General features: G+C 48.1%; 1 protein-coding gene across 1 annotated transcript in view; it reads right to left on the bottom strand.

The window, feature by feature from the left end:
* Positions 1-27,311, bottom strand: part of LOC147097567 (hepatic lectin-like) — a 79,043-nt gene that overhangs the window by 8,289 nt on the left and 43,443 nt on the right. Inside the window, exons 5-6 of the mRNA XM_085971516.1 lie at positions 24,690-24,841; positions 11,135-11,244 (exon numbers count right to left, since the gene is read on the bottom strand). Coding sequence (XP_085827642.1) covers positions 11,135-11,244; positions 24,690-24,841 — 262 coding nt within the window. The remainder of the gene's footprint in view (positions 1-11,134; positions 11,245-24,689; positions 24,842-27,311) is intronic.

Consider the following 27,311-nt stretch of genomic DNA (forward strand, 5'->3'; position numbering starts at 1 on the left):
CTGGCGGTATACCCTGCGTGGGTAAGGCCTCAGTTGGCGACGCCTGTTGCCCCCTCTGCGTCTAGCCAGGGCTGCCACTCTCTCACGGCGTCTGTAAGCCCTTCTGGCATAAGGCTGAAATTCAGCGTTGCCACCCAATGCAGCCCCCATTATATGCTGGCAAACACTGAGCTCTGAATGAAGGCAAAGATAATTGGTAAGCTCTGGCCTGAGCCAAAAATACCTGTCCAAGTGTTGGTCCAAACCAGTAAACTCTCCTCCTTGGTCTCTGTCCAAAAAACCGTTGCACAAGAGTGAATGCTGCAAAATGGCTGGCCTTTATACTGCTGGGTAAGTGACCTTTAATTTGCGCTCCCCACGGCCCGGCTGGCCTGTGTACTGTTCCACTTCACAGTCGCTCGGGCCGCCCGGCGCACAATGGGCCGGCGCGAGTGAAGTTCCGGTTTGGGGCGCACAAAGGGCGTTGCACTATTAAATGACGTCATGATCTGCGCGCGCAGCAGGGCGCGCGCTAAGACTTTGCACCGGCGCTAAATGTGTCCTGAAGTTGGGGAGAGGCGCAGATCGCGCTGTGCCCGTGTGATAAGCGCCTAGCGTTCGAGATCTGCTCCTCCTAAGGCGCTAACGGCTGGCACGCCCAACTGAATTTCTAGGCCATAGTGTTTTAGGTAGAATTAAGAACTTGAACATAGATCGAGCAGCCAAGCAAGATAATATTCAGCCAAGGGTCGTCAGGGAGATGGGACACGTGCTGTGTGAGCCCGTAGCCTGTATTTTTAATAGCTCACTGCACTCTGGATGGTTCCTGTAGACTGGAAGGAGGCTAATATAGTCCCCATCTTTAAAAAAGTTGACAAGACGGACACAGGTAACTATCGGCCTGTTAGTTTAACATCAGCAATAGGAAAGATGCTTGAGGGAATGATTAGGGATGCAATATATGATTGCTTGGATAGAGAGGGTCATTTTAGGGTCACCCAACATGGTTTCATAAAAAGGAGGTCCTGTTTTACAAATCTGATTGTATTTTTTGAAGAAGTCATGAAGATGGTGGACGAGGGAAGCCCAGTAGACATTACCTACTTAGACTTCCAAAAAGGGTTTGATAAGGTACCATCCAAGAGGCTTCTCTACAAGATTGAAGCCTCTGGTATTAGTGGTAATATATTGAGCTGGATTGAGAACGGGATGGAAGGACGTAGGCAGAAAGTAGTTATAGATGGATCTGGATCTGTTTGTTCACCAGTGGTGTCCCACTGGGATCAGTATTGGAACCATTGCTCTTCACTTTTTATTAATGATCTGGATGTAGGTGGTGGGGCACGATCTGCAAATTTGCAGATGATCCCAAGATCTGTGCGTGTGTTCAGACTGTAGATTATGTTCGTCTGCTTCAGACGGTTCTTAATGTGTTGGGAGATTGGGCTCATGACTGGCAAATTATGTTTAATTTGGAAAAGTGCATTGTTATGCGTGTGGATGGGGCGAATGCTCAACATACATATACCCTTCAGGGAAATGCATTAAAGAAGGCGGAGAAAGAAAAAGATCTGGGCATTCTCGTGCATACAGCTCTAAATGTATATGAGCAGTGCCGTGAAGCGCTAGCTAGAGTGAATAGAGTGTTGGGGTGCATTCATACAACAACTGAGTATAAGATGAGGCCTACTATTTTGTCCTTGTGCAAGACCTTGACCAGGCCTCACAAGGAATCCAGTTTTGGCCTCCTCACATTGTGGGTGATATTGAGGCTTTGGAGAGGGTGCAGAGGAGGGCCTCTAGACTAATTCCCTGTATAAAGCATCTTAGTGATCAAGATAGGCTAAAAGATTTGGGACTCTACACTTTAGAGGAGTGAGACTTAGAGGTGGACTGATTGAGGTTTATAAGATGATGAAGGGAATAGATTGTGTTTCAGCTGACATTTGTGCCAATTAAACAGGTTTGGCAAGACCAGGAGTCACAATTTTAAGTTGTACAAGGCCAGATCTAGGTTAGATGTCAGGAGGTGGTTCATTTCCCAGAGAATAGGGGACCTCTGGGACAGGCTGCCAGCTCGTGCGTTGTTTGACGTTGATTCACTGAATTCCTTCAAGCGAGAGCTGGACCTGTTCCTGGGTGGAGCGGAGATCACCTCTTACAAGAGGTAGGTGCTGCTGGGAATTCAAGGCCAGTGATCTCCAGGATTAGTTTCGATCACCTACATGGGTAGGAGAGGAAATTCCAGATTTTTTCCCTCCAAATTGGCCTGGAGTTTATCGCCTCTCCCAGGAGATCACATGGGTTCGGGTGAGGTGGGGAGTGTATATATTGTGACACACAAGGTATCGCAATTGTGTGAGCCAGGCTGGATGGACCAGCAGGCCTTTACCTCTCCATCATTGCTCATATGTTCGTAAGTGTATCGAAAACTGGGGTCCAAACTATATAGGGCACAATTTCAAAGTTTGCAGATGGTCATCAATGACCTTCCCTCCAACATAAGTTCAGAAATGGGGATGTTCGCTGATGACTGCACAGTGTTCAGTGGCATTCACAACTCCTCAGATAATGAAGCAGTCCATGCCCACATGCAACAAGACCTGGACGACGTTTAGGCTTGGGCTGATAAGTGGTGGGTAACATTCGCACCATAGAAGTGCCAGGCAATGACTATCTCCAACAAGTAAGAGGCTAACCACTGCCCCTTGACATTCAGTGGCATTACCATCGCCGAATCCCCCACCATCAACATCCTTGGGGTCACTATTGTCCAGAAACTTAACTGGACCAGCCACATAAATACTGTGGCAACAAGAGCAGGTCAGAGGCTAGGTATTCTGTGGCGAGTGTCTCACTTCCTGACTCCCCAAAGCCTTTCTGCCATCTACAAGGCACAAAGGCCTAGAAATTCAGTTGGGCGCGGCAGCCGTTTGCGCCTTAGGAGGAGTAGATTTCGAGCGCTAGGCACTTAGTGGCCGGGCGCAGCGCGATCTGCGCCTTGCCCCAACTTCAGTACACATTTAGCGCTGGCGCAAAGTCTTAGCGCGCGCCCTGCTGCGCGCGCACATCATGACGTCATTTGCTAGTGCAACGCCTTTTGTGCGCCCCGAACTGGAACTTCACTCGTGCCGGCCCATTGTGCGCCGGGCGGCCCGAGCGACTGTGAAGTGGAACGGTACACAGCCCAGCCGGGCCGCGGGGAGCGCAAATTAAAGGGCACTTACCCAGCAGTATAAAGGCCAGCCATTTTGCAGCATTCACTCTTGTGCAACGGTTTTTTGGACAGAGACCAAGGAGGAGAGTTTACTGGTTTGGACCAACACTTGGACAGGTATTTTTGGCTCAGGCCAGAGCTTACCAATTATCTTTGCCTTCATTCAGAGCTCAGTGTTTGCCAGCATATAATGGGGGCTGCATTGGGTGGCAACACTGAATTTCAGCCTTATGCCAGAAGGGCTTACAGACGCCGTGAGAGAGTGGCAGCCCTGGCTAGATGCAGAGGGGGCAACAGGCGTCGCCAACTGAGGCCTTACCCACGCAGGGTATACCGCCAGCAGACCTCCTATCTGACCATGTCTGCCGCGATGTGTGTTAGGAGGCTGCGATTCCGAAGGGAGGTGGTTGCAGACATCTGCCGGCTGCTTCAGAGAGATCTGCAGCCACAGCTGATGCGCAGGACGTCTCTGTCGGTGGCAGTGAAGGTGACGGTGGCTCTCAACTTCTATGCCACCGGCTCCTTCCAATCCGCTACTGGGGACATCGCTAACATCTCCCAGTTCGCCGTGCATTGCTGCATCCGCCAGGTGACCGAAGCCCTTTTCAGAAGGAGACATCAATTCATCTCCTTCCCCATGACCCTGGACAAGCAGCAGCAGCATGCAGTGGGGTTTGCAAGAATAGCGGGCTTCCCCATGGTGTAGGGCGCCATTGACTGCACGCATGTGGCTTTGCGGGCACCTCTTGAGCATGCCGAGGATTACCGCAACTGGAAGGGCTACCATTCCCTCAATGTACAGCTGGTGTGTGACCACAGGCAGCGCATCCTAGCTGTCAATGCCCGCTTTCCAGGCAGCAGCCACGATGCCTTTATCCTGCGACAGACAACTGTGGCTGACATGTTCCAGGCACAGCCTCCCCCAAGAGGATGGCTTATCGGGGACAAAGGCTATCCTTTGTGTACCTGGCTCATGACCCCACTCCGCGCGCCCACGACCCCTGCTGAAGAGGCATACAACGAGAGCCATCAAGCGACGAGGAACCTCATAGAACAAACAATCGGCGTGCTCAAGCAACGGTTCCGCTGTCTCGATCGCTCCGGGGGAGCCCTCCAGTATTCGCAGGATCGAGTCTCCCAATTTGTCGTCGTTTGCTGCATGCTGCACAACCTGGCTATCCGCAGGACTCAGGCACTGCCACCTCACGTTGGACCACCACCTCAGGAGGAGGAGCAGGAGGAGCATGAGGACGACGAGGATGAGGAGTACCAGCCCAGGAGGGAGGCACAAGGTCCAAGGGCCGCCCGTCGGCGGCTTATTGAACGTCACTTCTAGGCCCCCTGTCAGGGAATGGCTTGTGCCAATGATAGAACATGATTGCAGCCGCTCCGCAAGCCCTCAGCCGGTTAAGGCAACAAACACTTCAAGGATCAAACATGGACAATGTGAATAAATAAAATGGTTTATTGCACAAACTCTGGGCCCTTCCCACATGAAAACCAAAAACAGACGAAACCCCCAAAAAACACTCAAACACATTACTCGCTCCCACAACCTGGAGAGGATTAACAAAATAGGGCAACTAAAATGGCCGTCATTCTCGGCCTTCGTCAAAAACAAACATCACATCATCGGCCTTCAAAAAACAAACATCCAATTCTCGGCCTCAAGAAACAAACACAAATGGCCACACATTCGACTATTTGGCCCGCTAGGGCGATGCCTTGGCCATCTTTGGGTGGCCCCTGCCCGCCCTGCTGCTCCGCCTCAAAGTAAGGCCATTGGCTGCTGCAAGGCTGGGGGCAGGCTCCTGAGGGGCACATGTCGTGACAGCAGATGCCCTTGGGGGTCGGCCTAGTCGAGGTCTGGCCGTCGAGCGGGCGGCTGTTGATTGCTGCAGCTGTGGCTGGCCAGCATCAGTCGCTGCAGCAGCTCCTGGCAGCTCCACTGGGGGACTGGCAGTAGCGGCTGGAGGAATGGCGGCAAGCTGGCGGATGGCAGGCGCTCGCTGGTCACCTGAGGCACTGGCACTCGCCCGGGCCAGCACTGCAGCATGCGCACCAATCTGCCGAGGGACAGACCGCTGTGCTGCTGCAGCGCGCCGGGTGCCCTGGCGATGCCTGGCTGACACAGCGAGTGTGGCAGCAGTGAGTGCCCGTGTTGACCTGTTCACTGACCGCATCAGAGCAGCCAGTGACTGGACGGCACCAATGATAACCTGGCCAGTCGCTGACAGAGCTGCCCCGAATTCCGCCCGACTCGCTGCCTGACCTGCCCGGTATTCCGCCCGACTGGTGGCCTCTGAGGGCCCGAACTCGGCCACACTGCAAGATAGGGAGTCGATGGACTCAGGCAACCGTGCCACTGCCGCCATGAGCTCCGTGTGCAGGCGCTTCGAGTCCGCGGACAAGTCTTCGAGGCATTCCATCTCCTCGGCGAAGAGCATCTCTTGACTGGAGGCCGGAATCTCCCTCTGGGGAGAAGGCCGCCGAGCTGGCCGACCCTTCCTGCGTTGCTGGAGGCCACTGGGCCCAGCAATTGGTCTCCCCTCCGACGCTTCCCCCCTCTGCGGAGAAGGCCACCGAGCTTCCACCCCCCTCCCACCTTTCTGCAGCCCGCAGGTCCCAGGAGCTCCCCTCCCCTTCGACACTTCCGCCACGCTGCCCTCCAGGGAAGACGTGTCCCCTACATTGGCCTGGCTGGCTGCGGCTGAGGGTTCCCCTGATGGGCCGCCTTCCTCTTGCTCCACCTCCTGCTCCTCTTCGGAGGGTCTGTCACTGGCAAGTTCAGGGACCTCCTCTTCACCATCTGAAAGCAGGAAGGCACAAGAGTAGCTTTAGAGTGAGGAGAGGGCGTCAGTGCGGGATGCATGAGTGGTGGCATTCAGCGCATTGGTCGGACAGTGGCAAAGGATGTAGATCTGATGCGCAAGTGGGACGAGAGAGGTGCAAAAGGTGATGTCCTTACCATTGCTGCCCAGGACAGGGTCGGCATCTCCACATGCAACGGGCCCAATCACCCGGCCACCCATGAGGCGCTCCACGCGATGTTGCAGGTCGGTGAGTGGCTGGATATGGGGTCGGCCTCCCCCGGTCACAGTCCGGCTCTTGCGATTATTCGCCAGCTTGGCCTGCAAGAGAAAGGACGGCCTCTAAGTACAGTGTGTCGCCCTGATCTTGTGTGCACTGCCTCCCATGGTGGAATATCCTGGCCAGTGTGTCGCCATGATCTGGTGTGCAATGCCTCCCATGGTGGAATAGCTTGGCCAGTGTGTTAAGTGCAGAATGTGCAATTGATGCTCATGCCTGTCCCATAGCTGCTGGATGAAGGCTGGCCATTAGAGCTTTCAGGTCCCTTTGCCCATAATGTGAGGTGCACATGCAAGGATGAGGAGGTCACTGGAAAGGGTACTCACCCTGACAATGCGTGTGAGGTCATTTAACTTTTTGCGGCATTGGGCACCGCTCCTGGGGACGTCGCTGTTGGCTGACAGCTTGGTGGCGACATGCCTCCAGGCTCTCCTGTAGACGCGGACCGTCGCCTTCTTGCCATTGTCCGGGTACAAAACATGGCGCCTCTTCTCCACAGCAGCAATCAGCACACTCAGATCATGCTCTGAGAAGTGCTGCGCACGTTCACGGGCCTTCTCCATGTCTTCAGGCGCTATTTGGGTCCAGCAGCAGTGTTCAGGCCGAGCTGGAGGGCTCCACTATCCAGGGCGTGGCAGCAGACACAGTCGACCCTTCCCCCTTAAGAGCTGGCCGGCGCCAGGGTGTCTGCTGACAATCACGAGATGGCCGCACCTGCGCTGCGCCCGGCCTCGGCGCTATCGATCACCACCTCCGGCTTAGCGCCCAAAGAGTGGCGTCCAGCAGCAGTTTTAGCGCTCGCCCGAACTCCTAGGGCGAAGCTAATGAATATCGGCGAAGTGGCATCGATTTGGCGGCCGCCGCAAACTTTAGCGGACGCCCCACTTTAGCGCCCCAAAAGTGGCGTCAATGAATTTCTAGGCCAAGGTGTTTTATAAGTATATTAAGGGCAAGAGGATAACCAGGGAAAGAGTAAGGCCCATTAGGGACCAAAGTGGCAATCTGTGTGTAGAGCCGGAAGATGCGGGTGAGGTTTTAAATGAATATTTTGCATCTATGTTCACTAGAGAAGGACAATGTAGGCGTAGCCATCAGGTAGGGGGATTGTGATATACTTGAACAAATTAGTATTGAGATGGAGGAGGTACTAACGGTTTTAGCGGGTTTAAAGGGGATAAATCCCCAGGCCCTAATGAGATGTATCCCAGGCTGCTGTGTGAGGCAAGGGAGGAGATTGCAGGGGCTCTGACACAAATTTTCAGAACCTCTCTGGCCACAGGGAAGGTGCCAGAGGACTGGAGAACAGCTAACGTAGTACCATTATTCAAGAAGGGTAGTAGGGGTAAACCAGGGAATTACAGGCCAGTGCGTCTAACATTAGTGATAGGGAAATTATTGGAAAAAATTCTGAGGGACAGAATTAGTCTCCACTTGGAGAAGCAAGGATTAATCAAGGATAGTCAGCATGGCTTTGTCAGGCGGAGATCATGTCTAACCAATTTAATTGAATTTTTCGACGGGGTGACTAGGTGTGTGGATGAGGGTAGTGCAGTTGATGTAGTCTACATGGACTTCAGTAAGGCTTTTGGCAAAGTCCCGCATGGGAGACTGGTCAAGAAGGTAAGAGCCCATGGGATCCAGGGCAATTTGCCACATTGGATCCAAAATTGGCTTAGTGGCAGGAGGCAGAGGTTGATGGTCGAAGGTTGTTTTTGTGACCGGACGCCTGTGTCCAGTGGTGTACCGCAGGGATCGGTGCTGGGTCGTTTGCTGGTTGTAGTGTACATTAATGATTTAGATATGAATGTAGGAGGTATGATCAGTAAGTTCGCAGATGACACAAAAATTGGTGGAGTGGTAAATAGTGAGGAGGGAAGCCTCAGGCTACAGGACGATGTAGACGGGTTGGTTGGTGGGCAGAACAGTGGCAAATGGAATTTAACCCTGAAAAGTGTGAGGTGACGCATTTTGGGAGGTCTAACAAGGCATGGGAATACACAGTGAATGGTAGGACCCTAGGAAGGACAGAGGATCAGAGGGACCTTGGTGTGCATAGATCCCTGAAGGCAGCAGGACAGGTAGATAAGGTGGTTAAAAAGGCATATGGGATACTTGCCTTCATTAGCCGAGGCAGAGAGTATAAGTGCAGGGAGGTTATGATGGAGCTGTATAAAACGCTAGTTAGGCCACAGCTGGAATAAAAGGGACAGTGGCAGCATGGTTACAGAATTTGCTAGGTGACAGGAAACAGAGAGTATTGGTGAACAGTTGTTTTTCGGACTGGAGGAAGGTATACAGTGGTGTTCCGCAGGGGTCAGTTCTAGGACCACTGCTTTTCTTGATATACATTAATGACTTGGACGTGGGTTTACAGGGCACAATTTAAAAATTTGCATATGACACAAAACTTGGAAGTATAGTGAACAGTGAGGAGGATAGTGTTAGATTTCAGGAAGACATAGGCAGGCTGGTGAAATGGGCGGACACATGGCAGATGAAATTTAATGCAGAAAAATGTGAAGTGATACATTTTGGGAGAAAGAATGAGGAGAGCGCATATAAACTGAAGGGTACAATCCTGAAACGGGTGTACAAACAGAGAGACCTGGGGGTATGTGTGCACAAATCGTTGTAGGTGGCAGGGCAGGTTGAGGAAGCATTTAAAAAGACTTACGGGATCCTGGGCTTAATGAATAGAGGTATAGGGGGTGATTTTCATTCAGATGTCAGGAAGGAGGCGGAACTACAACTTTCAAGGGTTGTAGTCCTGCCTCCATCGAGATGCGGCCAATCCACGTGATTTTAACTTGATTGACCTTGTTGAGCCCACCCAGCGGGCTCAGCAGGCCAATTAAGGGCCACCCGGCAATAGGTGACGTCAGACTGAAATTTCATCTGTCAAGACATTTTGACAGATGAATTATCAGTGTTTCACAGCTGTTTGAAGCTGTCAAACACTGACAGTCTTACTTCTAACCTGAGTCCTTCTACACAGACTCAGTTAGAAATCTCACCGGCACCGAAAGCTGCAGGCTGTCACTTTTGACAGTTCACAGCCATTCTGCTTTCTGTGCCGGTTAGATGATGGACTCCCGAAACCTAGAGGAAGGAAGGCTGAAAAGGTAAGTACAGGTAATTTAAACTTCACTACACACTTTAGACACACCAAACACACTTACCTTTGCATTCATGCACCCACCACTCACCTGAACACCGACATCTCGACCCCTCCAAGTCCTTCAACCCGACGGCCCAACTCCTCTAACTTGGCATGGTTTGGAGCCATCGGGAATCCCACACGTCAAGCTTTAAAATAGGGATTAGGCTAAAAACTGCCTGTTAACTACCTGTTAACAGGCAGTTAATTGGCACTAATCCCTTCCCGCATCGGGTAGGCGGGTCCCAGTGCGGGGCGGGTACCCGCCTCCTTTGAAACTTACATGGAGGCGGGTTGGGGGCGGGATGGTGTCGGGACCCCCGAATTCGGGACTTTAACCCCCCGCACGCCTCCAGTCCCGACTCCACGGGTCAATGAAAATGGACCCCATAGAGTACAAAAGTGTGGAAATTGTGATGAACCTGTATTAAACACTGGTTCGGCCCCTGGAGTACTGTGTCCAATTCTGTGCACCGCACTTTAAGAAGGATGTTAAGGCCTTAGAAAGGGTTCAGAAAAGATTTACGAGAATGATTCAGGAATGAGGGACTTCAGTTACATTGATAGACTGGAGAAGCTGGAGTTCTCCTTGGAGCAGAGAAGACGGAGAGGAAATTTTATAGAGGTGTTCAAAATCATGAGGGGTCTGGACAGAATAGATAGAGAGAAAATGTTCCCATTGGCAGAAGGGTCGAGAACCAGAGGACACAGATTCAAGGTGATAGGCAAAAGGACCAAAGGTGATGTAAGAATAAAAAATTTTACGCAGCGAGAGGTTAAGATCTGGAATGCACGGCCTGAACAGATGGTGGAGGCAAATTCAATCGCAACTTTCAAAAGGGAGCTGGATAAGTATCTGAAGGAAAGAAATTTGCAGGGCTACGGGGAAAGGTCAGGGGAGTGGGAATAGCTGAGAGTCGGCATGGGCTCAACGGGCCGAATGGCCGCCTTCCATGCTGTAACCATTCTTTGATTCTATGATGCTATGCTGAACCTTTATAATCACTGGTTAGGTCTCAGCTGGAGTATTGTGGCTAATTCTGCGCACCACACTTTAGGAAGCATATCAAGGCCTTGGAGAGGATGCAGAGCAGATTGGCCTCCTTCTGTGCTATATGATTCTATGAATCTATATAACTACAAAAGGTGCATTTAGCATTCTCAGGGCAGATAATGAAGTCCGTTGGGCCAAGTATAGAGCATATAGGAAAGCTGTGGCAAAAGAGATTAGAAAGACTGAGGGAGTATGAGAGAAAAATAACTAAAACATAAAGGGCAGTAAAAGGCTTTTTATAGACACATTGGGAGGGAGAGGATAGACAGTATGGGGTTGGGTCACTAAGAGATGGAGGTGGTGTGAGTGAGAGAGGGGCAGAGTTACTAAATTAGGACTTTGCATGATTTTTCAAGGTGGATGAATTTTGGGACTGTACAACAGGGTGTAAGACAGATAATGGAGATTACTATTCAAAAAGAGATGGTACTAAAGAACTTACTGAAACCCAAGGACCTTACTGACCGACAAGGATCCTGGGGGATCTGGGACAGAAATTCTGAAAGCTCTGATTATAAGAAAGCAATGGGATAACATTTGGACAGGTTCAATATGGTGGTCGATGCACTTTGTTAGATTTCTGTCCAGGCAGTGAGAGTGAAAATTACCTTACTGTGTGATGCAAAACACTACTCACTTGGTAGTTGAAGCATAATCTGTACCATCCACCCAGCGCCACTTCCCTTCTTCAACACTGTCATGGAGTCCAATCCAATGATCATTTAGTATATTCCTTTGTAAATATAGCTGTCAGGTAAATAACAATGTAGCTATGTTAGCGGATTTCTTAGTGGTTACTGTTGGAAGAAAGGGTTGTTATTCCAGCAACAATAACTTCGCTTATGATTCACACATGATTATTTTTTTATAATAACAAGCTTTGTTACACTGACTGATTTGGTCTTCCATTTATATTATATAACATGCAAATAATTCAACCTGTTTCCCAGGCTCCGACCACCTCGAGAGCAGGCTCTGACCAACACAAGTCCTGGAGCGACCAGATCCTGCCCACCAGGTCCTGGCTCCTGACCCTCGAGAACACCAAGAAGTTAAAGGGAACCTGGTTCTATTCTTATACTATAATGCCACCTTGGCCTGTGCCTACATAATACGTAGGTACCAATATATAGTTTGCACGTTTAGCTGAGCTCGCATTTTTAGGCATTTATTCAGCTTATCTCTTTCAGCCTTTGCCTTTGTGCTACAAGTTTTGTTTATAGTACACTAAGTGTTTAGGACAAATGTTTATCCTGTTCCCTAGACCTGGGTGTATTCCTTCTCTGCCTTTGTGTTTCCAAACTGTCTGTTGTTCATGTATAGTCAAGATTAAGATTACTCCTTTCTCTCACATTTGCTCTACCGCTAAAAATGCTAAAAGAAAGGAATGCTGGGATAGATTGACTTTTAAATTATCTTGAAACATTCTAATGATCTATATCAAAAAATTATCACAGAACTTAATTCGAAGCATATCCATATCACATTGTAGTGTATGACAGGAGATAGTTAAAGCACATTTATCCCACTGCATGTTTTGACAAGAGTTAATTAAAAGTAAGGGATAATTTCTCAGGCCTCCTGCTGTAACTGTGGTGGAAGTTTGGTGAAAATCTTGAAGAAATGGTGTAAACAGCCATTTAAGAACATAAGAAATAGGAGCAGGAGTCGGCCATTCATCCCCTCGAGCCTGCTCTGTCATTCAATAAAATCATGTCTGATCTTCTACCTCAACTCCACCTTCCCGCCCTATCCCCATATCCCTTGATTACCTTAATACAGAAGCAAAATACTCCGAATGCTGGAAATCTGAAATAAAAACAGAAAATGCTGGAAATATTCAGTAGGTCAGGCAGCATCTGTGGAGAGAGAAACGGAGTTAATGTTTCAGGTCGATGACCCTTCATCAGAACTGGAAAAAGCTGGAGATGGAACAGGTTTTTAAGCAAATGTAGGAGCAGGGAAAGGGGGGAGGGGATGAAAGAACAAAAGGGAAGGTCTGTGATAGGGTGGAAGGCAGGAGAGATTAAGAGACAAAAGGGATGATGGTGCAAGGCAAAAGGAGATGGTAATGGGACAAGTTAAGAAACAAAAGATGGCTCGAGATGAAGTGTAAATGGCGATGCCGGAATGAAAGACAGATGCCATGTGAGAGAGAGAAAACAAATGGGGAAAAAAAAAATGGGGGCAGAGGTTATGGTCTGAAATTGTTGAACTCGATGTTGAGTCCAGAAGGCTGTAAAGTGCCTAATCGAAAGATGAGGTGCTGTTCCTCGAGCTCACGTTGAGCTTCATTGGAACAGTGTAAGAGGCAGAGGACGGTGAGGTCTGAGTGGGAGTGGAGCGGAGAATTAAAGTGACAAGCGACCGGAAGCTCAGGGTCACCCATACGGACTGAACGGAGGTGTTCTGCAAAGCGGTTACCCAATCTGCGTTTGGTCTCCCCAATGTAGAGGAGACCGCATTGTGAGCAGCAAATACAGTATACTAGATTGCAAGAAGTACAACTAAATCGCTGTTTCTCCTGGAAGGAGTGTTTGGGGCCCTGGACAGTGGGAAGGGAGGAGGTAAAAGGGCATGTGCTTGCACGGGAATATGCTGGACGAAGGGGAAGGGGTGTTGGGGGTGATAGAGGAGTGGACCAGGGTGCCACGGAGGGAGCGGTCCCTTCGGAACACTGAAAGGGGAGGTGAGGGGAAGATGTGTTTGGTGGCGGGATCACACTGGACGTGGCAGAAATGGCGGAGGATGATCCGTTAGATGTGAAGACTGGTGGGGTGAAAGGTGAGGACAAGGGGAACCCTAGCATGGTTCCGGGAGGGAGGGGAAGGGGTGAGAGCAGAAGTGCAGGAAATAGAATGAACACGGTCAAGGGCCGTGTCAACCACAGTAGAGGGGAATCCTTGGTTGAGGAAAAAGGAAGACATGTCGGAAACACTAGCATGGAAGGTGGCATCGTCTGAGCAGATGCTGCAGAGATGAAGAAACTGGCAGAATGGAATAGAGTCCTTACAGGAAGTGGGGTGGGAGGAAGTGTAGTCCAGGTAGCTGTGAGAGTCAGTGGGCTTGTAGTGAATGTTTGTCATTAGCTTATCATCCGAGATGGTGATAGAGAAGTTGAAGAAGGGAAGGGAAGAGTCGGAGATGGACCATGTGAAGGTGAGGGAAGGGTGGAAATTGGAAGCAAAGTGAATGAAATTTTCTAGTTCAGGGTGAGAGCAGAAAACGGCACCGATACAGTCATCAATGTACCGGAAAAAGAGGTGAGGGAGGGGACCTGAGTAGGACTGGAACAAAGAATGTTCCACATAAACCACGAAAAGGCAGGCATAGCTAGGACACATGCGGGTTCAGACCATAACCTCTGCCCCATCTTCATTTTTTTCCCATTTTTTCTCTCTCTCACGCAGCAGCTGTCGATCATTCTGCCATCGCCATTTACACTTCATCTGGAGCCATCTTTTGTTTCTTAACTTGTCCCATTACCATCTCCTTTTGCCTTGCACCATCATCCCTTTTGTCTCTTAATCTCTCCTGCCTTCCATCCAATCACAGACCTTCCCTTTTGTTCTTTCCTCCCCTTCCCCCTTTCCCTGCCCCTACACTTGCTTAAAAACCTGTTCCATCTCCAGCTTTTTCCAGTTCTGACGACGGGTCATCGACCTGAAACGTTAACTTTGTTTCTCTCTCCACAGATGCTGCCTGACCTGCTGAGTATTTCCAGCATTTTCTGTTTTTATCCCTTGATTACCTTAATATCCAAAAATTTATCGATCTCTGTTTTGAATACACTCAACGACTGAGCATCCATAGCTCTCTGGGGTAGAGAATTCCAAAGATTCATAATCCTCTGAATGAAGAAATTTCTCCTCATCTCAGTCCTAAATAGCTGACCACTTATTCTGAGACTGTGACCCATAGTTCAAGAGTGCCCAGCCAGGGGTAACATCCTCTCAGCATGTACCCTGTCAAGACCCTTAAGAATTTTATGCATTTCTCATTCTTCTAGGGAATATAGGCCTAGTCTCCTCAATCTCTACTCATAGAACAATCCTCCCATCGCAGGAATCAGTCTGGTAAACTTTCATTGCACTCCCTGTAAGGCAAGTATATCTTTTCCTAAGTAAGGAGACCAAAACTGTACATGGTACTCCATGTGTGGTGTTACCAAGGCTTTATATAATTGCAGTAAGACTTCTTTACTCTTATACTCCAATCCTTTTTATAATAAATGCTAACATACCATTTGCTTTCCTAATTGCTTGCTGTACTTGCATGTTAACTTTCTGTGATCCATGTACAAGAGCACCAAAGTCCCTCTGAATAGCAACATTTCCCAATCTCAACATTTAAAAAATATTCTGCTTTTCAAATTTTCCTACCAAAGTGGATAACTTCACATTTCTCCACATTGGGCCAGAACATGGCAGATGGAATACATTCATTTAACCTGTCTATATCCCTTTGCAGCCTCTTTGTGTCCTCCTCACAACTTACTTCCCCACTTAGCCTTGTTTCATCAGAAAACTTGGATACAATACACTCGGTCCTCTCATCTAAGTCATTAATGTAGATTGTAAATAGCTGAGGCCCAAGCATTGATCCTTGCGGTATCCCACTAGTTACAGTCTGTCATCCCAAAAATAAACTGTTTATTCCTACTTTCTGTTTTCTGTCCGATAACTATTCTTCAATCCATGCTAATATATTACCCCCAGTCCCATGAGCCCTAATTTTCACGTGTGGCTTTTTGAAAATCCAAATACACTATATCCATTGGTTCCACCTTATCTACTACCTTGCTAGTTACAACCTCAAAACACTCAGATTTGTCAAACACGATTTCTCTTTCATAAATCCGTGCTGACTCCGCCCACTCATATTATGATTGTCTAAGTACCCTGTTACCACGTCCCGAATAATAGATTCTAGCATTTTCCCTACTACTGATGTCAGACTAACTGGTTTGTAGTTCTCTGTTTTCTCTCTCCCTCCTTTCTTGAACAGCGGGGTTACATTTACTACCTTCCAATCCGTGGGGACTGTTCTAGAATCAAGGGAATTCTGGAAGATCAAAACCAATGCATCCATTATCTCTATAGCCACCTCTCTTAAAACCCGACGGTGTAGGCCATCAGGTCTAGGGGATTTGATGGCTTTTAGTCCCATTAATTTCCCTAGTACTATTTCTTTGCTAATACTCCTTTCTTTAAGTTCCTCATTCTCACTAGACCCTTGGTTTCCCATTATTTATGGAATGTTTTTTGTGCCTTCCATGAAGACAGATACAATGTATTTGTTTAATGTCTCTGCCAATTCCTTATTCCCCATTATAATTTCTCCTTTCTCTGCCTGCAAGGGACCCACATTTACTTTCACTGATCACTTCCTTTTGACATACCTATGGAAGCTTTTACAACCTGATTATATGACCCCTGCTAGTTTATTCTCATGTTCTCTTTTGTCTCTCTATCAATTTCTTGCTCATCCTTTGCTGAATTCTAAAATCCTCCCAATCCACAGGCTTACTACTTTTTGGCAATATTATAAGCCTCTTCCTTTCATCTAATACTATCTTTAACTTCTCTTGTTAGCCACGATTGAACCAATTTGCCTGTGGGGTTTTTATTCCTTCAGGTAATGTATATTTGTTGCAAATTATGAATGGTTTCTTTGAATTGTTTGCCATTGCTTATCTACCGTCAAATATTTGAACCTAGTTTCCTAATCTATCTTAGTCGACTCGTCCCCATACCTACATGGTTTGCTTTGTTCAGATTTAAGATCCTAGTCTGGGACTTAACTAAACCTCTCTCAAACTCAATATAAAATTCTGTCATATTATAATCACTCTCCCCAGAGGCTCCTTTACTACAAGGTTATTAATTAACCCTGTCTCGTTGCACAATACTAGATCTGAAATAGCTTGTTCCCTTGTTGGTTCCTCGACATACTGGTATAGAAAACTATCTTAAATGCATCCCATGAACTCATGCTCTGCAGTATTACTGTAAATTCGGTTTGCCCAGTCTATATGAAAATTAAAGTCCCCCATGATTACTATATTACCCTTGATGCATTAACCTCTAATTTCCCGATTTATACTCTGTCCAACGCTAAACCTACTGTTCAGGGGCCCATAATCTATTCCCACCAGTGTTTTCTGACCCTTGTTGTTTCTTAGCTCCATTCAAAGTGATTCTACATCTTTGATTTTACGAGCTACGATCCTTCTCTCTACTGTCTATATCCCATCTTTTATTATCATTATAGCCATTTCTACGAGTGTCCTATGCATCTCTTGGAATTTTAACCCCCAAAAACAGGTGGATTTGGGTCAGGTGGGATGTTAAAATGTTCAAATCTCAAACCTGAACCAAACACGCCTCAAACCCGCCCACTTCTGGGTTGCAGGAAAGGATGCCCCGGAGCATGGTACATCGGCGAGACCATGCAGACACTGCGACAACGGATGAACGGACACCACGCAACAATCACCAGGCAGGAGTGTTCCCTCCCAGTCGGGGAACACTTCAGCAGTCAAGGACATTCAGCCTCCGATCTTCGGGTAAGCATTCTCCAAGGTGGCCTTCGAGACACACGACAACGCAAAATCGTCGCGCAGAAACTGATAGCCAAGTTCCGCGCCCATGAGGACGGCCTCAACCGAGATCTTGGGTTCATGTCACGCTACATGTAACCCCACCTGATGCAGGGTCATCCAGACTCGAGTCGACATTGGTTTGTTCTCTCTACACAGATGCGGCCGGACCTGCTGTGATTTCCAGCCAAAAAAAAATGTTTTTTGCCTGTTTTTTTGTTTTTCATACAAACCCCAGCATCTGCAATATTTGACCCCTTGTGACCCCACCTCATTGTTCTTTGATGTAATGTTTCCCTGACTGACCTGTTTGGACACCATTCACACCTTTGACTGCTGTGATTATCTCTCTGCGGAGGTGTGATAAATGGCAGTTGGAAAGGTTACCTGTAAACATCTGACGTGATTCTCTGACTATATAAGCTGTGTCTTTATGCATTTCTCCACTTCACCTGACGAAGGAGCAGCGCTCCGAAAGCTTGTGATTTCAAATAAACCTGTTGGACTATAACCTGGTGTTGTGTGACTTTTTACATTTGTCCACCCCAGTCCAACTCCGGCATCTCCACACCATGACTTCTGGGTTTAACAGAGGCTCCCAGGAGGTGGGTTGGTCATTTAAATATTATAATGAGGCTGCATGCCTTAGATTTAATCTCCATTTTAAATTTAACGTGGTAGCTAAAGGGAGGCGAGGACTGTTGGATCCAGCAGGTAAATGCCTTACAAGTGCCTTTCTAATTACCTGCTGGATCCAGCTCACTTACTTCCCCATACCTCCTACCCCCCCGCGATTGAACACCCCCCTTCAGCCACAAGCGCCCACCAAGTTGACCCTTCCGATCTCCCCACACCCCCCAGTGCCTGCGATCTCCCCGCCGGCCTCGGATCACCACCCCCCGGACTTTGTGATCCCTCCCTCTGGCCCCACGATGTACCTCTGGACAACCTGCCTGTAGTGTATGTACTTTGCAGAAGGAACTATATTCTGCAGCCCCTGTATACTGCAGTACCAGTAGTGACCACCCCTGTATATAAGCCTGTGTAGTAACTTTGCATAGTTAGTTCCCGTTTGTCCCCACTCAGTAAAGACCTGTTATAACCAACTCCTGCAGTCCGTGTCTCAATTACACACGGGCATAATACTGGCGACGAGCAGATCCGAACTTACCTACAGTCTGCACCACCTCATGGGGATCCATCCCTGAAGCGAAGTTGCCAGAGGTCGAGGCCAGAAAGAAGAAAGAAAAACAAAACAAACAGAAGAAACGGGCGTCGACTGTGGGCAACCGCCTCTGATTCATCGGAGTTGAAGATTTGCAGGAGAGGCTGTTGAGAGCGGGGCTTGGTTATCCTGTCGATGGTGTTACAGCTAATCGGGCTGGTGGCAGGTAGTACACTGATCCTTCCTGGGCTGCGGCGGGCTAGAGCTCGATCGGGTGGCTTTTCAACGGGGCCGAGCAGCGTTGTCGGGAAGAGGAGAGAGAGAGAGAGGGTGGAGCACACAGGGCGCGGCAGGTACTACGAAGCCGGGCAGCGTACAGACCCGAGAAGAGGGAGGGAAGTATCCCGTAGGGTTGCTCCGACGATGGGGAAAAAGAAATGAGAAGCGCAGAAAGCCGCGAGGAGCTGCAGTTTGCCACGGGAACCGCGGAGAGCAGCGTTAGCAGCAGCGCAGGGGGAAGTGCGCGAAGACCATAGGGCGTCGCCATCAAGGCATAAAACGCCAGCAACAGCGCTAGCAGCGGCGAAGACAGTAAGCGCGGGAGGCGCCATTTTGTTAAATTGGTGAAGAAGGCAAAGCGCGGGAGGCGCCATCTTAGATTTCCAAGATGCCGAAGACTGGCAATATCACTGCCTTCGACAATGCAATAGAAGACTGGACCACGTATGTGGAAAGAGTCGAAGTATATTGCGAGGCAAACGAAGTAGCCGATGAGAAAAAGGAATCGGTACTACTAAACTTAATGGGCGGAAGAACGTACGGCCTATTGCGAAACCTGATTACTCCAGCCAAACCGATAGCGAAGAGTTTTAACGAAATTGTTGATATGCTACAGGAACACCTGAATCCTACACTGCTGCTGATAGCAGAAATATTTAAATTCCACAGGAGAAATCAGCATAAAGATGAGAGCAATGCTGATTACCTTACGGAACTACACAAGCTATCAAAGCACTGCCAGTTTGGAGCAGGACTGACAGATACTCTACGGGACAAATTTGTCTGTGGACTCCTGAGTGAAGGAACCCAGAAGAGGTTACTCTCAGAGAAAGAGCTGACGCTAGATAAGGCTTTCAGCATGGCAGTATCGTACGAAGCAGCAGCAAGGGGAGCTGCAGAAATACAGCAAAAGCCACAGGAATATGGCACCCACGAAATGACACGGGGATTTGAAAAATGTTATCGCTGCGGCAGAACAACCCATGACCAGAAGGACTGCTGGTCCAAGGACAAAATATGCAGGCAATGCGGAAAGATGGGACACATTGCACGAGTTTGCAGGTCTGGGAAGAAGACTAACGACAACAAAAAGGCTACTAAGGAACAGTACAGGAAAGTACAAAAGATGACGGACAGTAATTGCGAAGACCAGATGAGCGATAGTGAATCCGGGAACAAGAGACTAAGCTGTCTCAAACTTCACAACGTAATCGTAAAAGAGGATCACCGAACCATTTGGGTCACCCTCATGATAGCAGGGTCCCAAGTCAAAATGGAATTGGATACAGGATCAGCCCTGACCGTCATGAATCGACGAGACTACGAGCGGCTATTCTCACACATACCCTTGAAAGAGACATCCATTGTCTTGAAGATGTATACGGGGCAAAAAGTATACCCCAGAGGGAAAATAAGGGTGCCTGTCGAATACAACGGCAAGGAAATACAGAAATTGTATCTGTACATACTGCAAGATGGTGGACCACCGTTATTGGGAAGTGAATGGATCAGAAAGATAAGTTTAGACTGGCACTCCATTCAGGCACTGACGGTGGCTGGTAAAAAGGATGACGACGGCACACTGGCCGATTGTCAAAAATCTTTGCTAACGCCAAAGAGGTATTTCAACAGGAACTGGGAACTCTTAAACGCGTAACCGCCTCGATAAAAATAGAAGAGAATGCAATTCCCAAGATTTTCAAAGCAAGACCGGTACCATATGCAATTCACCCAGCCGTCGAGGCAGAGCTGGAGAATCTGGAGAATGCAGGCGTGTTATCTAAGGTAGACTGGAGCGAGTGGGCGACACCAATCGTTCCTGTCATGAAGAAAACGTTAAACAATAAGTCTGAGGAGCCAAGGAAGGTTCGCATCTGTAGGGACTTCAAGGTGACGGTGAACCCAATCCTTCACACAGTACAATATCCTCTCCCGAGGAAAGAAGATATTTTCGCCTCACTATCTGGAGGGAAGCGTTTTACAAAAATTGACCTAGCACAAGCATATTTGCAGATGGAGGTTGAAGAATCCTCTAGGAAGTATCTCACGATAAACACTCACAAAGGTCTTTACCAGTATAATCGACTGGTATTCAGAGTAGCATCAGCTCCGGCGATATGGCAAAGAGCGATGGAACAAGTCCTGCAAGGGATTCCGGGGACTCAGTGTTACTTGGACGACATCCTAGTGACAGGTGAAGATGACAGTGAACACCTTGCCAACCTAGAGCAGGTGCTCACTAGACTAAGAGAACATGGGCTACGAGCCAATCGCCCCAAGTGTGAGTTTTTTAAGAAACAAATATCATATTGTGGCCACGTGATTGATGAAGAGGGGTTACATAAGTCCCCTGACAAAATTGAAGCGGTAGTTAAGGCTCCAGCGCCTGAAAATGTGTCACAACTGAGGTCATTCCTCGGATTGGTGAATTACTACCATAAGTTTTTGCCGAATTTGTCCACAATTCTGCACCCACTGAACGCCCTACTACAAACTGGAGTAGCATGGAAATGGAGCGATGAATGTAAGTGGGCCTTTCAGAAGAGTAAAGTCCTAATCACTTCAAGAGAAGTATTGGCTCACTACAACCCATCACTACCGATAAGACTGGCGTGTGATGCGTCTCCCTACGGCATTGGAGCGGTACTGACACATAAATTCCTTGATGGTTCAGAGAGGCCGATAGCTTTTGCGTCACGCTCGTTAACTTCAGCCGAGCGTAACTACGCCCAGATTGACAGAGAGGCCCTCAGCCTGGTGTGGGAGGGTGAAGAAGTTCAATCACTACCTGCACGGCCAGAAATTTACTCTACTAACTGATCATCAACCTCTTGTCTCCATTTTCAACTCTCAGAAGGGCGTCCCGATAATGACAGCACAACGGCTACAGAGGTGGTCCCTTTTCCTAGGGGCACACCAATATGACATCGCGTACAAAGGAACTAAACAGCATGGGAATGCTGATGGATTGTCGCGCCTACCGTTGCCGACGGTGGAAGAAGCACCTGCAGTGGATCCAGTGGAGATATTCCACTCGACCATAGTCGAATGTCTACCTGTGACGAATGCAAACATAGAAAAGGAAACACGAAATGACCCAACACTCTCCTGGGTCTATGATTTAACGGTGAAGGGATGGCCAGCACATGGCGAACCACTGTTGCCAACATTCTCGCCAAGAAGAGAACAGCTGTCAGTGTGCAGAGGAACCTTGATGTGTGGATCCAGAGTAGTAATTCCACCCAAATTGAAGGATAGAGTGCTCAATGAGCTTCATGAGGGTCATCTGGGAGGGGTAAAAATGAAGAGCTTAGCCAGAGCGGTTGTGTGGTGGCCGGGAATCGATAGAGAAATCGAAGAGATGACCAAGAGCTGTACAGGATGTCAGAAGGTCCAAAACGCCCCACCACAAGCCCCTCTACATCCATGGGAGTGGCCCTCATCTCCATGGCAAAGGGTGCACATTGATTTTGCTGATCCATTTATGGACTCGATGTTTTTAATTGTGGTGGATGCACATTCAAAGTGGCCAGAGGTAATAAAAATGTCCTCAACCACCACAGAAAAAACTATCACAGTCTTACAAACCATATTCGCCAGAAATGGGCTGCCTGAACAGATTTGCTCTGACAACGGACCACAGTTTGTGTCTGAAGAATTCCAGAAGTTCTTAAAGAACAATGGTGTTAAGCATTACACATCCGTCCCATATCATCCAGCCACCAATGGATTGGCTGAGAGGTTCGTTCAAACATTCAAGAAGGCTATCAAGGCAATGTGTAATGAAGACATACCCCTACAACACAAGGTGGATAACTTCTTGTTTGCCTACCGGAATGCGACACATGCGGTTACCAACCAAACTCCAGCCATGATATTCTTCAATCGAAGACTACGATGCCGCTTGGATTTGGTTAAGCCAAACATCAGAAGAGACGTGGAGAACAGGCAGTTTCAGAATATGAATGAAAGGCCGACCAGGAGTTTTAAGATAGGTCAACCAGTTTTGGCCCGGGACTACCGCACAGAGAAATGGCAGCCAGGAACGATCTGCACACAGCAAGGACCTCTAATGTATACCGTGGACGTTGGAGAGAGCATTGTAAGACGCCATGCTGACCAGATTCTAGAGTCACTGGAAAACGTCAATTCCACACCACGATCCGATACACCTGGTGATGAAACTGAAGTACCAATTGCATCTACCTCAGAATCGGGAATATTGGAAGCAGACGAACCCAACAACGACGTTGATTCCGAATCAACTCTGCCAGAAGAACCTGATACCCCAAAGAGGCGTTATCCAGACAGAATCAGGAAGCCTCCTCAAAGACTGAACTTATAATTGCTTAACTTCAGCTAATGTATATGACAACTGTAATTGTAAATATGTTATTTAATTATTAATCGAATGTTATGTACTGTTTAGCTAAAAGGGGAGGAATTGTAGTGTATGTACTTTGCAGAAGGAACTATATTCTGCAGCCCCTGTATACTGCAGTACCAGTAGTGACCACCCCGGTATATAAGCCTGTGTAGTAACTTTGCATAGTTAGTTCCTGTTTGTCTCCACTAAGTAAAGACCCGTTATAACCAACTCATGCAGTCCGTGTCTCAATTACACACGGACATAATACTGCCCAATGTGTCTGCGCCCCCACTGATGCCCACCCCCAACTATGATTCCGCATCCCACCCCCACCCCCACAATGTGTCTCCGGCCCCCCCAATGTCTCCGACTTCCCGATCGATCCACGGCCACCGACCCACGATCCCTCCCTCCCTCCTCTCCACTCCCCGGCTGTGGCCTGGTGCCGCAGGCCATCCCGCCCGACATGCAGCCTCTCAACCTAGCGGGCTGCGGCCAGGAAACTGAGACAAAAAATGTTAATAAGGCTCTGCCGTTCAATTCGGCAAAGTCTGGGGGAAACCTGTTCTTCCTGGTTTCCCGAAAGCAAAACAGCACCCCCCACCCCGGTTCCTCCCAACCTCCGAGCTAATAACAAGCCTATATGTCTAGCACACTGGAATTGGCTCACACATTTCTGAGTCTACTATAAATATTTTTCAGAGTTTGCTGGATTCAGGCTAAATCCCAGAGGACTGGTAAATAGCAAACGTGACTAAAATCTCCAAACAATGGGGTGAAGCACCACCTCTATTATAGACATGTAAGTCCTACTTCCATTGTTGGGAAAGTGTCTGAATGTATTATGAGTGATAACATAAGGGAGTATCTTGAGGGGCAAGACACAATCCAAGATAGTCAGCATGGTTTTAGGAGTGGGATGTTATGCTTGACTAATTTATTGACATTCTTTTAGCAGATGGCAGACCTAGTAGATAGGAGAGGCCATGGATGTTATCTACTTGGATATGACAAAGGCCTTTGACACGGAATAGGCTACTACATTAGGTCCAAGGCCAACAGATGGATGGGAATGTACTAAAATGGAATGGCAAATGGTGGGTAGACAACAATGAGTAGTAGTGGATGGACAGGTATCTGGTTGGCAGCCAGTTACCGGTGGATGCCAGCAGGTTCAGTGTTGGGGCCACTGTTGTTTGGAATTTTTCTAAATGATTTTGAGGGAGGAATTGTGTCCCAAGTGTTCAACTTTGCAGACAGTACCAAATTAAGAGGAGGAAAATGATGAATATCAATGCGCACAAATTCAAAAATATCTTGACAAGCTCGATCAGTGGGCAGACAAATGGCAGATGCAGTTTAATACAGAGAAATGTAAGGTTATGAGATTTATCCCAGTGGCATTGGTTGATTTAGATTATGGGATAAATGGGAATGTATTTGATGTATTGGACCAGAAGAGAGATCCAGGCGTGAATCCAACAAATTGGCGATCGCCGTGGCCTGAGTGGCGTGAACAAACCTTTAACAAAGTTTCACAAATGATCCAGCAAATTATGAAGGTTGCACCTGATGGTCAATCTCAGTTGTGCTATTATTTGCTGGATTCTTTACATTGAAATAATGGTGTACGCCATGAATGCATCATTACTAGCGCGAACCCCCAGCAATTTCAGCCCATTATTTACAATGTAGGATTAACAACTGTAACAAACGATCTGCCGTAAATGAGACTGAAATATGACAGCCAGTGAATATAATAAACAGATAGCTCCTACCTGCTCCTCATCACTGTTAATGACAACAAGATTGGCATTCCTTGATTTACAGGATTCCTGGGCTTCATCCCAAGTTGTTTTACTTGATGAAAAATAATAAAGTTTTTGCTTGAATGGGCGCCAATGGTCAGGGTTCTGCAAACAAGGCAGATCTGTGAAGTAAAGAAATAGGAGGATAGAACAGATCAATGCATGTCTGGAGAGATGGTGCACAAGGGAGGGCTTTAGATTCCTGGGTCATTGGGACTGGTTCTGCGGGAGGTGGGACCTGTACAAGCTGGCTGGGTTGCACCTCAACAGGACCAGAAGCAATATCTTCGTGGGGGGTTTGCTATTGCTTTTGGAGAGGGTTTAAACTAGCTTGGCAGGGGGATGGGTACCTGAGCATAGATTCAGAAGGGAGAGAATGCAAACTAAAAATGGAAGGCACTAACTTGATTGACTTTTCTGGGTTAATTTATTTGGTGAGGTAACAGAGAGGGTTGATGAGGGCAATGCAGTTGACGTGGTGTACATGGACTTCCAAAAGGCGTTTGATAAAGTGCCTCATAATAGGCTTGCCAGCAATGTTCAAGCCCCTGGAATAAAAGGGACAGTGGCAGCACGGATACAAAATTGGCTAAATGACAGGAAACAGAGAGTAGTTGTGAACGGTTGTTTTTCGGACTGGAGGAAGTTATACAGTGGTGTTCCCCAAGGGCCGGTATTAGGACCACTGCTTCTCCTATTATATGTTAATGATGGGTTAAAGGGAACAATTTCAAAATTTGCAGATGACACATAACTTGGAAGTACAGTGATCAGTGAGGAGGATAGTGATGGACTTCAAGAGGACATAGACAGGCTGGTGGAATGGGCGGACATGTGGCAGGTGAAATATAATGCAGAAAGTGCAAAGTGATACATTTTGGTAGGAAGAACGAGGAGAGGCAATATAAACTAAAGGGTACAATCCTAAAGGGGGTGCACGAACAGAGAGACCTGGGGGTATGTGTGCACAACTCATTGAAGGTGGCAGGGCAGGTTGAGAAAGCAGTTAAAAAAGCATACGGGATTCTGGGCTTCATAAATAGAGGCAGAGAATACAAAAGCAAGTAAGTTATGATGAACCTTTATAAAACACTGGTTCGACCTCAACTGGAGTATTGTGTCCAATTCTGGACACCGCACTTTGGGAAGGATGTGAGAGGGTGCAGAAAAGATTTATGAGAATGATTCCAGGGATGAGGAACTTCAGTTACATGGATAGACTACAGAAGCTGGGGTTGTTCTCCTTAGAGCAGAGAAGGTTGAGAGGAGATTTGATAGAGGTGTTCAAAATCATGAGGGGTCTGAACAGAGTAGAGAGAGAGAAACTGTTCCCATTGGCAGAAGGGTCAAGAACCAGAGGACACAGATTTATGGTGATTGGCAGAAGAACCAAAGGCAACATGAGGAAAAACATTTTTACACAGTGAGTGGTTAGGATCTGGAATGCACTGCCTGAAAGGGTGGTGGAGGCAGGCTCAATCGTGGCTTTTAAAAGTGAGTTGGATAAGTACCTGAAGGAAAATTTTTTGCAGGGTTACGGGTAAAGGGCGGGGGAGTGGGACGAGCTGAAGTGCTCTTGCAGAGAGCCGGCATGGGCTCGACAGGCCAAGTGGCCTCCTTCTGTGCTGTAACCATTCTATGAATTAGTAAGTGAATTTGGAAGGCAGAGGAAACAAATGGTAGTAAATAGACAACAAAAGAGTTTGTCAGTGCTTAATGGTATATACTTCAATGCAAGGAGTCTAGTGAATAAGGCAGATGAGCTGAGGGGACAGATAGACATGTGGAAGTATGATATCATAGCTATTACTGATAAATGACTGAAAGAAGGGCAGGAATGGCAGCTCAACATTCCTGGTTACAGGATTTTCAAATGAGATAGAGGGATAAAAAAGGAGGGGTGTCACAGCCTGGCCTCTTAATCTATTTCATTTCCTGTGCTTCTTTAGTCTTGACAAAGGGTTCACCCGAAAAGTTGACTCTATTTTCTCTCCACGGATGTTGCATGGCCTGCTGAGTTTTTCCAGCATTTTCTGTTGTTATTTCGGATTTCCAGCATCTGCAGTATTTTGCTATCATCGTAGGGGTGTCACAATATTGTTTAAAGAAACAATTACAGCTGTGAGGGGGATAATATGTTAGAAGGGTCATCAAAGTCAAGATGGCGGCCGAGACAGTCCGGTGCTGAGCGCGCTCTCCCTGCTTCGGGCGGCCAGCTCTCGCCGCTCGCTCCCGCAACCGGAGCGAGGTAGTCGGGCAGAGGCAGCGCAGCGCGGTGAGCAGCAGCAGCGGCCACGTCGACCCGCTGGAGCACGTCGTCCGGCAGCTCCTCGGCGGGAAGGAATTCTGACTGGGAGGAGGGGAGCCGAGCATGGCGGCCAGAGGCCGAACTGTGAGAGGGAGAAGCAGGCCCGGGCCATCGGACCGTGGAGCCGGCGATGGTGAGGAGGAGGCCGCGGCGACCAGAGCATTCACATCCCGGCGATGTGTTCGGCGAGTCGGGCGGAGGCAGCACAGCGCAATGAGCAGCAGCAGCAGCCACGACGACCCGCTGCAGCACGTCGGCCGGCAGCTCCATGGCGGGAAGCTCGC

The sequence above is a fragment of the Somniosus microcephalus genome, chromosome 31, assembly GCF_052327205.1.
Source record: "Somniosus microcephalus isolate GS21.2 chromosome 31, FLI_Smic_1.0, whole genome shotgun sequence".
Classification (NCBI taxonomy): Eukaryota; Metazoa; Chordata; class Chondrichthyes; order Squaliformes; family Somniosidae; genus Somniosus; species Somniosus microcephalus.